Source organism: Lactuca sativa, chromosome 2 (assembly GCF_002870075.4).
Source record: "Lactuca sativa cultivar Salinas chromosome 2, Lsat_Salinas_v11, whole genome shotgun sequence".
NCBI lineage: Eukaryota > Viridiplantae > Streptophyta > Magnoliopsida > Asterales > Asteraceae > Lactuca > Lactuca sativa.
In genome coordinates this window covers 144,271,968-144,286,245 of record NC_056624.2, presented here as the reverse complement: position 1 = coordinate 144,286,245, position 14,278 = coordinate 144,271,968, and the positions used below count along the sequence as shown (strand labels likewise).

Here is a 14,278-nt window from a genome sequence, read left to right as displayed (position 1 = left end):
CCTTATACTGAACACAGGTCGTGTTCAGCCATTTTCAGAATTTAAAACCCCCAACACGAGCCGTGTGATTTTACACTAAAAGAACACAGGTCGTGTTCGCGCTGCAGAACAAATGTGTTTTAAGTCTAAAAATCGGTTTTTATCACCCCATTCACCCATAACTCACCCCCAAAACAATCTCTCTTCCAAGAACCCCTAGGTCCGAAACTTTCACAATTTGTTTTGTGCTTTTAGGTTTGATACTTCATGTAGGCAAGCTTGGGGAGGTTGAAGAGGAGGTTCTCATCACCAACTGCAAGGCTTCAAGAACGATTCGGTAAATTCTTTCCATATCTTTTATCATCCATATTTTGCTTAAAAATTCAGTTTGTGTGCACTTGTGATTGTTTGGACTCTTATCCAACCGGGCACCACCCGTCTCCTCCTCCACAATAGATTGTTCCGCCCTCTCCGAGCATCGGGGACGATGCTTTTCTTTAAGCTCGGGGAGGGATAAAGTTGTACACTAGGTTCATTCATGCATTTTCAAAAAAATAAAAATAAAAATAAAAAAACAAAAACAAAAATTAAAAAAAAATTTTGCACCATGCATTTTAAAATATAAAACCCAAAAATATTTTTCCTCTTTGCATTAGTTTCAATGCTTTTTGCATCCTATTTTAAAAAAAAAAAATTATACGAGATGATGACGTTATTTACATAAGGTAACTCCATCAAGTGGGAAAACGAGAAATTAAATGAAAAACAAAATACCCACAGCGACCGAGTAGTTACCAGAAGTGTAGAATCAACTGTCATGACTAGGAGACCCAAACACCGTAATTCGAGACCCCAACCTTAGATAATAATAAAAAATGGCATACTAAAATGTTTTTGTGGGTGGTAATAACACCTTTAAGATGATTTGCTTCTAAATGTTTAAAAAGAATCTTTATCGGCAACTCTTGACCCACAGAACACGGACCTATTTGTTGACACGCGTTACCCTCGCGGTAACAGAGAGCTTACGTATCAAATCGACACATTCTAGAAAGAAGAATGGGTACAACTGTCGTATACAGTACCCAAATCAAAATATTCAAGCACTTAATCGAAGAAACTTTCAGAAATTCAAAAGTTGATTGAAGAATTCAAAGCTCAAAACGAAAACACAAATTCAAGTTCAATCAAAATCAAAAGCCATCTCAAAGTCAAATCTGGCTAATGAAGAACTGTGTAATATGATACTTGTGGCTCTTGAAAAAGTGAAAGCATAGGAGTTGGGCCCCTTCGGGTGGGCTCACTATTTCAGTGAAAGCTGATTCGCCGTGACGGGTTCTTAAGGATGCGTCAATTCCAATTCTTGACCATCTAGTCTTAAGGACATGAGATCCCGAACTATGTTATTTTCGCTCACAAAAGCTAATTAAGGTATGAAGTTTAAATAAAACTATGGTTGGATTATTGGGTTACACTGTTTCGTGGTTTTCCTCACTTTGGAAGTCTGTGATATGTGGAAGGTGGCAGGATGGTCGCCTAGGTATTAGTGATTGGATCCCTATCGATGTAAAGTTTGATTGTATTTATATATTTATAAAAATAGAAAAATTACTTGTGTTCTTCAATTTTATTTTTCTTTGGTTCATTTTTCTCAAGTTTCTTTCGTATATGTATTTCTTTTTCATGGTTTTCATTGCATGCATTCATTCTTAGCTTTTAGGATCCTTTTGTTCCCTTTTGCTCTATGTTTCTTTTTGTTATCTAGAAGTCATCCTGTTTCGTCCGGTTCTTGTTCTTTCTTGAGGACAAGAAATGTCTAAGCTTGGGGAGATTTGTTAGGTGCATTTTGTGCACCTTTTTGCACACCTTTTAGTCTCATTTATGCATCTGTTTAGCATAGTTGTTATTTAATTTTCGTGCATTTCATCCAATTCATGCTAGTCTCCAGAATAAACTTATTTGCACAATTTCATGTTCTTTTCAGGTAAACCGGAGGTTAGAATGTGCTTTGGGAAGTGTCGGGAAGCACTGGTGAAGATTTCGGGATGATCAGGCGAAGAACAAAAAAGTTGGAAAAATCAAGTTTGGATTCGGAGTTAGAGGAGTACACGGGTCATGTTGGATTTATACTGAAATTTAGGCACGGGGCGTGTTTGACCAAGAAGAAGTTGTTGACCATGCTGAACACGGGCCGTGTCAGTTTAGTGCAAATCAACACGGGTCGTGTTCGACCCAAAAACTGCCTTTTGACAGTTTTTCCTATCTTTCATATTATGGGGTTAGGGTCATTTTTACATACACAGAACATATCAGAGCACTATTAGTGCGGGGATTTCGAAAGCTTTTGCAAGGATTTGATCATTTATCATTTGGAAACATTATTTCTCTTATTTGTAAAGTGTAATTGCACATTATTTCCATCTTTTGACTTGTGATCTTGTTCTATCCATGTGTGGCTAGAACCCTAGTTTCTCCAACTTCATGTTTTGACCTCTTGGTTGTGATTTCAATCATATGACTTGGTGTTTGCTTTTGATTTCTATCTAGTGAAATTGATTTTGCTTCAATTGAATGTTTAATTCTAATTGTGATTCTTATTGGCCATTTGAATTAGGGTTAGGTCATCGAAGTTATTCATTTTGCAAAATCCGTAATTGTTTTGTGAATTGGACTAAGTAACAAGCATTAAATTGATTTCCCTTAAATGAATTTAGTGTAAATCTTTTCACACACTTTTACACTCCCGAGCTTGTGAGGAGTATCGGTGTTGTTAGGAACATTCACATAAACCTTAATGCAACCTTTTAATATAATTCTAAGAGCTTGTTTAGAATAGGTTAGTAAGGTTATGGTTAATCAAAGAGCTTATTTTGGTTAATTAATGTGGTGAATGGGATGTGTAAGAGCTTGTTAACACTTTCAAGTACCAACTTAGATGGAATTGAGCAAATATCATGTTAACTTGGAATCCCATTGCTAAGTTGTCATACATATAGTTGGAGTCCCTATAAATTCTGAATTTAGTTCACTCGTTTTGGTGATCACTTGTGTTTTTAATTGTTTGTTTTAATCATTGCATTATAAACCCCCCTCTTTACTATTGGTGACCATAGTACCTTGTGCAAAGAGGTATAGACCGATTAACCCGTGTCTCTGTGGATCGATCCTACTTGCCTTGTACTACCTTTTAGTGCAATATAGTAGTGTTCTTTTGGAGTATATAGTACCCCTTTATTTGTTGGGTTTGACACACCTAACAGCACCCTAGACTTTCCGGTCTAACTGTAGCGAACAACTGAGGTGTGGGGTTGTCAATCTCGTATAGATATATACACAACGGTCTTGCTCTCTTCTAGGAGACTTTGGTTATAATGCAGGACTTAAGGTGTACGTTAGGTAGGTATGGTGAAGGAAAGTCTCACAATATCATTAACAGATTTACGTGAACTATGACTCCCTTTTACTTGCAAATAAGATAATTATGCCTTCAAATAATTATATGTATCTTTGAAAAGTGTGGTTTATGACTCCTAAACTATACCGATTATAGTTTATCTTGTTGGTTTGAAGCTATTTATATAATCTTTTATTTAAATATAAAGGTGTATTCCAGCATGAAAATGTGAAATCAAAACAAATTATTTTGGTATTAAAACCCACTAGATTAGTAAATGACTATAATGTACCATTTTTGCTAGTAAAGCTATCTTTTAATAAAAGTTCTCAAAAGCCAGGCAGTTTTACAAATCATAACTTTTCTTATGGTTTTATAACTTAGATTATGTTTGTTTTAACTATATGTAAATCGCAAATAGTTATACCAAAAACCAGTATAAATCATAACTTAAGTAAATAATATTTCATCATTAACATAAGATGAAAACATGTAATTATTTGTGGGATAAACAAAGTTTTACTTGTATTCCCCCCCCCCCCCCCCCCCCAAAAAAAACATGGAAAAAACTTGAAAATATAGGGGTATGAACTTACCTTGGTATTTTTCGTGTGATAGGAAGAAGAAGAAAGAAGTTGTTGAGCCTAGTTTTGTGTAGCTTGAAGAATACTCGAAAATGGGTGATGTTCAAGACGCCTTGGACCGATTTTGATGATGGTGATGCTCGAAATTTTGAGAGAAAAGATGAGAGGAATTCATTGAAAGCAAAGTGAGTGAAAGTGTTTCATGGGGGTGTGTGGTGTCTTGGCCGAAATTATAAGAGGGATGAAGGAGGTGATAGATTATTGATATATGGTGGGTAATTAGCGTGGAAGTATGGAGGGTAAAACTTTGATATTTGATGGATATTCACATGGGTTACCGTGATTGCATTAGAAATGGATGCAATCACATCCTAAAGTCAACCATTTTTGTTGTTTCCTCCCTTAGGCCGTAAACCCTTGGAAACCCTTTAGTGTGACTGAAATCTCCCTATCCCAGTGGATTTTCGGTCCTAATGGTTAGCTTTGCTTTATGTTTTCGGTTTAGGTTTGGTCCATGGAATGATGTTTATGGTTCTAAGTCCTTTCTCTTAGATTTTTCGGCAACAATGATCCACTAATGCAGTTTATGGCCAAACATTGATTGTCTAGAGTAGTTTTCGTTCCTAGTGCTTTGTTTTGGTTTTGTTTTTGGTTTTGGATCCCTCATGGAAAGGGTTTTCGGCCCTAACTTGTCCCCACAAGGGTGTTTTCGGCCATAGTGGGGTTTTAGGCCTTAATTTATAAAGGAATGCTTACTGTGTGCTATGTTGTTGACTTGTCAAAGTGCATTTAAATCATGGTTCCACAAATCTTAATTACACACACACACACACACACACACATATATATATATATATATATACATATATGCTAGCTTATAAGTCATTGTACTTATAGCTTTCAAATGTTCTAGGGTGGGTGGGATACCAGACTAAATACTAATAAACAATATTTCAAATCCATGATTCATATTCCAATTTATCTGTCTAGTTTTGCCTAGATTTCCAAAGTGTATATGCCCATATACATGCACTTATGCCCTTTTGGTTTTCAAGGTTTTATTGTAATAGGGTTTACAATTTAGACATTGCTTGATCCAAATCATTTGGGTTTTCACATCATCCCCCGTCAGAGGGAATTTCATCCCGAAATTAGCATTTTGGACGGCTCTTGCAACTAAGAGAAAGTTGTGGGTATCTATGTTTCATCTGGTCTCTTCGTTCCTAGAAGAATTTAGGTCCTGGACCTTTGCTATTGGTATTTGACCTTTCTCTTTTGGGTTCCTTGCCCATGATCCCCACATGTTCCTCTTCGAGGGTGTAGGTTCTCTTTTTCCTAAGTTTCATTGAGTGGGACTACAAGAATTTTAGTGTTCAGACACTTATTAGAGTTGAATACGTGGAATGTGGAATGTACGATGCTGAGTCCTTGTGGAAACCGAATTCTATGGGCTTCTGGACCCATCCTGGCAAGGATCTCGAATGGCCTAATGATGTTTGTGTACTAGACGCCCTAGAGGTAGTGTTCTTGGACCTTAAGACGAACACTATTATCACTAAGGTTAAGGTTGCGGGTGATGTAGTTGGCGTTATGAATCCTAGGCTGTCTTGGAAGTTTTCTTCCTATGGAATTTTGAACTAGCGGGATGTCGACCTTTGATTGTTTCTTAAAGGTGGTTGAGTATGCCGTTGATTAGGAATAGGGGATATCAATCCTTGACGATGGGTTGGTTTGTCTTTTGGGAGTCAATGGTTCTATGGACAACCCGTCCTTCCTTCTTATGAGTCGGATGGGTTCTCTCTAAGGTTAGAGGCTTGGTTTGATAATTTCCTTACTTATTAGGTCATTCTATTGATCTGACAATATTTGTTTTTGTGTTGATGCTAAGTGGTATTGGGGGTTTGGTTACTGGAATGGCTCCAAGAGTCGAGTCGATTCCGAACTCAATTTGGCACATGGTGATATTTTCGAAAGGAATTCGGGAACATCTCGGGGATGTTATAAACCTTGGGGATTCATTTGATGTCTTTTACTTCTAGTTTCCTATTTCTATTGTGGGTTAGGAAAGACCATTATACCTTTTACATATGTACTTATGAATCCAGACGCAAGAGTTGGTTTGGAGGTTTGTTCTTATAGATTGAAAGAATTTCGTTAATCGGTCGGGCAAGTCGAAAGGTCTCTTTGCAGTGCTTGAATTTGGTATGTTGAGGATAAATCCAATCCATGTCAAATGACGATGTTGGACTTCTTATTATAACAAATTTTAAGTCGATTTGGAAGGAATGATTGTTTAGAATGATAATGTGTTCTATGTACATGTTTTTAACACTACCAGTTTCATCCTTGTTATTACTACTGCAACTATTATGTTCCGGATTTCAGAGTGTTCTTGTAATACGAGTACTTTGATATAAAATGATGGAATTTTGTAGTCTGATTTCTACTAGGTCTCTCTATGATAGTTTGCTGTAACCAAGTCGTATATAATTAAGATTGAGAAGACAGTCGACTGAGTGGCCCTGCCCTAAATCCACAACCAGACAAGGAACAAGAATTAAGGCGGAATCACACACTCTCAGTCTATAGAATCTTAATTATATATGACAATGCATTTACACTAAGCCATCATAGCTCACCTTCAAGGATCTTTAGTTTTTCTATCATTGATATGATTTGTTTGGATGAGGGAATAATTTATGATTATCTCTTTAATTGGAAAATTTTTGAGTAAATTCGATACTTAATTTATTTTGTTTTTTTTGTTTGGAAACGTACCAAAAATTTCAGCAGGAGTTCCTTGTTGCTTCGTCATGTCTTGTTTTTAAACTCCTTCCGCTCCTCTGTCATTCCTCTGTGTTGGACAAACTCTCTTGAAATGTTCCATTTCACCGCATGTGTGGCATACTAGACTTATTCCAGCCTCGGGGATTAGAGTGATGTATTGGGTTAGGGTCCTACAGAAACGGGACTTATTCTTGTTGCACCTATCGCAATATAATTCCCATCAGACTCCATGATGATGGTAGTTGCACTTGCTGTAGTGTGGGAGGTTTCCATAATATGGTTTTCTCGGTGTTGATGTAGTAGGGTCAGTTGGGGTATGGACTACTATAGCTTGTTCCCTTTTGGTAGGCCCTTGAGTCGAACTACCCCCTTTCTTGTTCTCGAACTTTCGTTTCATGTTCTTAGGTTTTGGGTTTGGGGTTTGGGGTGTCTTGGTAAGTTTCCACTCGTTGGTTTCCTTGGTTGTTACTACGGTTGGAATTGTCGACACTGTTTCCATTTTCGTATGTGCTGTTGGTGTTGAGTTGCGCCATGACAGCTGTTATAGCGGCTTGGAATGTTGCAGAGTCTATCTGCAGAATTGGTGTTTCATCGGTGTGCTGGTTATTTCCATGGGAAGACATGATTCTTTTGCATGATGTGAAGCGACCTCGTAAGTAACTATGGTCATTTCTAGTTGTATTCTATCTATTTATATTGACATATAAATTTCACGTTTTGTTGTATGATTCCCAATGTTTTCGACCTACATACATATGATGTATTTAGAGTAGAAATAGGTATTGTACATATGTTATGTTACCCAAATAGATTATAGATATCAAAACCTTAGCTGGCTCGGGTTTTATGGGTTTTGGGACGGCATATCTTGCTTGTTTCATTATTACTAGTTGCGATGAGAGAGGCGATAAGCCTAACACATAGTGTGAGTAGTGTAATCACTAACTCACTAGGTTATATATTAATTTATTAATTATTGGAGTGATGCATAAGGTGCTCTGGCACCTTGCTCACCTCGTGAGTGGTTTTCTCTACATCTCCATCCTTGTTATGATTGTCCTTGTTTCAGCTGTGAAGTTTCATTGTCTTCGGGCATCCGTATGGTGTTCTTGATCCTCATATATATGTTGAATCTTCGCTCCATCATGCTTCGAGTCTTGTCACTGATCTCCATTACTTCATAATGGAGAGCCTAAGTCCGGATGTTCGAGTGAGCCTCTTACGTTTGCTCTTGATAGGGTAAGGTCCCTTGATGATTTCTCAGCTCCTTACTCTTCTGCTTACTATTGTAGTGGAGTGGCTACATCTACCTATGTTGTTCGTGCGAGAATGGGAAGGTCTAAAGAATCTATGAGATTCATAAAGGTATCTCTAATGAAATTTTTTTATGACGATCCTTACCGGGTCCTCCTATAGTGTATACAGATTATAAAACCTTAACATATGTACTCAGTAATTATAGACCTACCAGTAAGGGTCTTTTAGTTTTCATATAAGTTAATTATGGTGCCTAAAATACTCCTATAGTATTTTAATTATATGTTTGATTCTAATGTTCCTTTACATGTGGACTTGGTAAGTTTTAGACTTGTTGCAACACCACAACCACTCCCAAACACATGTTGGTCGTATCTCAAAAAAAATACAGCTGATCAGGCTATATTTATTGCAGATATGATTACATAACTGTCTAGGTTTGACTGTAGTGTCCAACATCTAAATACTTTTGTTTTGTTCTTATTATGACACTGTTCTAGTATTTATACTTTTATAAAATACTTATATTTTTAAAATACACTTTTAGTCAGAGTCTTTTAGTCCCATTGTATTTATAGTTATATATCTTATTTGGTTTGATATACTAGTTCACTATAAACAACGCTCTGATACCAATCCGTCACACCACTAAACCAAAATGAAGGAAATGTGTGGGGGCGGTTGGAGTGACTTCATGTATAGTATCATAATACTTAATAGTAATGAAACATAGAAACAAAAACATCCATACACTGAAATTTCAGCTAATACATTGTTTACAAATCTCTATAGTTCAAAAGTTGAATAAATAACTGGAAAGTAGGACATCATGAGACGACGATGCCGGCCCTCAAGAAGGGTCAAGTAACTGTCTATTGGTTTCCTAATAATACAAGTGATTTTGAAAAGTGTCAAAAATTAAGTTGGTGAGTCATAAGCATTTTTTTTCAAAAAAAAAGTGTTTGTAACTGTTTCGTGAAAGATGGTTTCGTATATTTCAAGAAAATCCGATATTTTCTTTAATATGAACTGAAGTTTTAAGTGTAACATCCTATTATTTTCTACTTTGTAAAGGTCAACAAAATTCAACTCAAGTCAAATCCGTCAAATAAAAGTCAAACTTGGTGATTTGTTATTTTAATAAAGTTAAAATAAATATGTTTAATACATTTAAACAATTGGTAAAGTGTTGTAAAAATTAAGAAGTAGAAACATCTAAAATCTGAGGATCTTCGCAACCGCAAACCCTCGCTTCTTCTTCTTCTTCTTTCTTTTCTTCGGACCGCAAATTGTTTGCATCCACAGACGGTTCGTAGTCGTAAACCATTTCACAACTGCAAACTCTAGGATCTTATCACCTCGGTAAGTGTTCTCAACCGCAAACTCTCGGATCTTTTCACCTTGGTAAGTGTTTCACGTCCGCAAACTCGCATGTATATATGCAAGATTCTGAGATTTTTCCTTCATTCTTACACATTGAAACCGTAAACTCACACTTCTCTCTCAAGAACATCAACCGAAAACTCTCAGTCTCTCTCAAGTATCATCCAAAATCCTTTGAATCTTCTTAAGATCTTGCCAAGAACACCAAGCGTTCTTCGCTTTATGAAGAAATCACCTTCCAATCTTCATATTTTTGGGCCGAAAACACTTGAATCTTCAAGTGTTCTTCTTTTCATCATGAACACTCAACCGAAAGCCCAAGAACACCAAGATCTTTTTAGACCGTGAACCCATAGGGCTGGCCGTAAACCCCTTGTAGCCTTCCATTTTCCTTCTAACACTCTTATTTATAAGTTAAACTTACAAATTAGTACAATTCCGTATCAGACTTATGTTGTATACAAATTAGTACAATTCCGTATCATTTTTATTACATAAAATTCTAATTAGGACTCGATTTTGCTATGGGACTTCACACGTGGAAATAACATCCTATATCGAATCTACAACCGAATCAGTCACTTAAGGTGAGTTCATGCCCCTTCATTTTTATGATTTTTAACTTTTTTAGGGGGGATACAAGTGAAACACAATAAACATTGTGTTAATATCTAAAATGTTTTTAATGTTTTTAAATTGTTATCACTAGCAAGATTACATATTTATATATGTCTAAATTATATAATTTGGATTCAGAAGATTTAGAATATGTAATTTGACCCCATTTCATGTTCCTTGTTGGTTGTGGGCTTGGGGTAAAGTTTTTTAAATGTCTAATTAATCACAATTATATAAATATTATATTTATATAAATATAAAATGGTTTTCAAACTGTTTTGTACTATTTGAGTACAAACAGTGGATTTCATGGAACAATAGTATTACAACTTCTTATAAAATTTAACAAAGGTTTTCATTACAATAAAATAAATATATAAACTATAATAGGTATAGTTTATGGAACTTATTCACTGATTTCAAGACTCAGATAATAGAAAACAAACAGAGTACATAACAGAAAACAAACAGAGTACATAACAGAAAACAAACAGAGTACCTTACTGAAAAGAAACATATAAACTATATTAAATATAGTTTACGAAACTTACTTATAGTGTATTTATTACAAAGTAACTTTTCATTATTCTATGTGTAATCATCAATATAGCATTTGTGAGATACCCTTCACGTACTTCTCTAAGTGCCCACCAAGTCCTGGAGTTATAACCAGAGTCTCCTTAAGGGAGAGCGTGACACTTGTGTATAGATCTATACGGGACAGTCAATCCCGCACTTGAGCTGCTTGCAACAGCTAGGTTGGTAGACTTGTGGTGAAAAATGTCGTACCGATTGTGTCGCCTGAAGAACGTCGTGTTCAGACCATCTTAGGTCATCAAGCATTGTTATAATAACTCACAATTTGGTATTGAACAAAATGATTAGTGTATGAATAAGTAAACTTCTCATAGTTTTATTTAATTATAAAACCATAACACAATATTTTACAAGTACAACTAATTATACTAGCAAATTACAAATACATGAGTTGCATACTAGTACAAGAAATAGTATCACAGTTATAACAACATAAAAGTATTTGGATGTTGGACACTGCAGTTAAACATGGACAGTTATGTAATCATATTTGGGATAAATATAGCCTAAATATATCATGATCAACTATATTTATTTGAGATACGACCAACATGTGTTTGGGAGTGATGGTAGTGTTGCGACAAGTATAAAACTAACCAACTCTACTCATACAGAAGAACTCTAGAGCAAAACACAAAGTTAAAATACTATAGGAGTCACTGCCGACACCACCTCCACCACCACCTCCATAATATGATGTTGCTGTCTTCCAAACAGCAGTAAGTGCCGCCGTGGCTGCCACCATGACGCAAATCAACACCAGTCGTACTAGTGGAGATGGCAGTGGTGCTCATAATTTCAATCATGGTGAAAGTCTTGGACACCCTCGCGAGTGATCATATAAAGACTTTACAAATGCAAAGCCTAAAACTTTTGATGGCAAAGGAGGTGTCATTACTCTAACATGTTGGATCAAGAAAACAGAATCAGTATTTGAAATCTATGCTTGCCCTGAAGCAAGCAAAGTAAAATCTGCAGCATGTACCTTCCTAGACAGAGCCCTGTCCTCGTGGAAAGGCTATGTCAAATCCTTATCCCTTCCAGTCGCCAACTCTATGGGCTAGGATGATTTTAAAATCCCAATGCTAGCAGAATATTGTCCCCGAGGCGAAATTCAAAATCTAGAGGAGGAACTCTAGAGTCTGATGATGAAAGACTCCGATATTGCTGCATATACTGCCAGGTTTAGTGATCTGGCTATTCTATATCTAGGGATGATTCCCACTGAGTGCAAGAAAGTTGAGAGATATATTTGGGGACTCTCTCCTCAAATACAAGGACATGTAATAGCTGCAAACCCTCTCAGTTTTGACAGTGCCAAGTGCTTGGCACAGAAACTAGTAGAGCATGGAGTTCATCAAGGCTTTATGGTACCCATCCCAGAGCAACCAAAGGAAGGGGGAAATAAGTAGAAATTCTGGATAAAGCAAAAAGGGCAATTGTCTCAAGAGCCCTCAAAAAAGCAACAAACAGTGGCAGCACACACTGCTATTGTTCCTGCTGCTGTTCCAGCCCCTATTCCTACCACTATGTCTGCTACTCAAGCAACCCCAAGTAGATACACAGGAAATTTGCCAAAGTGCAATAAATGCAACTTCCATCGTACGGGAGCTTGCAGAGAAATGCACTGCAAGAACTGTAACAGAAATGGGCACACTGCCCGTTCCTGTAAACCACCAACACAACCCATTTCTCAAGTCACTGCCACAAGAGTGAGCCAAGCTTGCTATGAATGTGGGGAAGTAGGGAATTTCAAGAGAAATTGTCCTAAGATAAAAAATGATGGTGGTATAGGAAGGGTTTTGGAAATTGGCTACGAAGAAGCAGTAGTGGATCCTAATGTGGTGACCGATACGTTTCTCCACAACAATTCTTACACATGCACTCTTTTCGATACCGATGCAGAGAAAAGTTTTGTAATCCATAAATTCAAACATCTTCTAAAACAAAATCCCAAAGCACAAAAAGATACATTCACCATTGAGATGGACAACGGAAAAACCGAGAATTCCAATGACATGTACATAGGATGCACACTTACTCTAAATAAGCAATCATTCCAAATTGACCTTATCCTGGTCTCAATTAAAAGTATTGACATCATAATTGGCATGGATTGGTTAAGTCTTCACCATGTTGATATCCTGTGTTTCGAGAAAGCCATCCGTCTTAATATGACAAGTAACGAATCTATCGTTATCTATGGCGATAAATCTGGTGCAAATCTCCAACTCATTTCTTCCGTCAAGGCTCAGAAGTATCTTCGCAAAGACTATTGTGCCTTCTTAGCTCAAGTTGTTGATAAGATACAAGAAGTGAAAAGCATCAAGGATATCCCTAAAGTTTGTGATTTCCCTGATGTGTTCCCTGAAGATATCTCAGGAGTTCCTCCTGAACGCCAAATCGAATTCCGAATCGACTTGATTCCCGGAGCTACCCCTGTAGCTAAATCCTCGTATCGTCTTGCACCTTTAGAAATACAGGAACTATCCAGCCAGTTGAATGAACTTCTCAGTAAAGGCTTCATTAGACCAAGCTTCTCACCCTGGGGAGCATCGGTCTTGTTTGTGAAAAAGAAGGATGGATCGTTTCGCATGTGCATAGACTATTAGAAATTAAACAAACTTACCGTTAAAAACCGATACCCTTCACCACTGACAGATGACCTCTTCAATCAACTTCAAGGGGAAAGTTTCTTCTCCAAGATTGTCCTGAGATCAGGATACCATCAGCTACAAGTCCAGGAGGTCGACATTCCAAAGACTACTTTCAGAACTCGCTACAGTCACTACGAATTTGTAGTGATGCCCTTTGGTCTAGCGAATACACCCGCAGTATTCATGGAACTGATGAATCGACTGTGTCGACCTTACTTAGACAAGTTCTTTATAGTCTTCATTGATGATATAATAGTCTATTCTCAGAGTAAGGAAGAACATAGCCGACACTTGCGACAAGTCTTGGAAACCTTAAGGGCAGAGGAATTTTATGCGAAGTTCTCAAAATGTGAATTCTAGATTTGAAAGGTGGAGTTCCTAGGTCATGTAACCAGCAAGGATAGGATACAAGTTGACCCCTCCAATATCAAGGTTATTAAATTTGGGCGACCCCATGAACACCAACAAAAATTTGTCAGTTTCTAGGTCTCACTGGCTAATAAAGAAGATTCATTCAGAACTTTTCAAAGATCGCGAAGCCACTCACCATATTAACCCAAAAGGTGTGATATCAAAATGGGAGGAGAAACAAGAAACTGCTTTTCAGACATTAAAAGAAGCCCTTTGCAGCGCACCAATCTTGTCCCTCCCAGAAGGGACGAAAGATTTTGTAGTCTATTGTGATGCATCTAAGCAAGGTCTAGGTTGCGTTCTTGTGCAGCGAGGAAAGGTTATATCCTATGCCTCGAGACAACTTAAGAACCATGAATTCATTTCTGCTACACATGATCTTGAACTGGGAGCAGTGGTTTTTGCCTTGAAGATCTAGAGGCATTACCTGTACGGTACAAAAGGCACAGTCTTTACTAATCATAAAAGCCTTCAACACATCTTTGATCAGAAGGAACTCAACATGAGACAACGACGATGGATAGAGCTACTAAATGATTATGAATGTGAGATTCGTTATCACCCTGACAAGGACAATGTGGTAGCAGATTCCCTTATTCGAAAAGAATACT

At 37.1% G+C, this 14,278-nt stretch overlaps 1 protein-coding gene across 1 annotated transcript; it reads left to right on the top strand.

The window, feature by feature from the left end:
* The first annotated feature begins 12,128 nt into the window (after positions 1-12,128).
* LOC111916110 (uncharacterized) lies at positions 12,129-13,314 on the top strand. The gene is made up of 2 exons (XM_052768949.1): positions 12,129-12,941; positions 13,261-13,314. The coding sequence occupies exons 1-2, from the start codon at positions 12,129-12,131 to the stop codon at positions 13,312-13,314; spliced, it is 867 nt and encodes a 288-aa protein (XP_052624909.1).
* Positions 13,315-14,278: the final 964 nt, after the last annotated feature.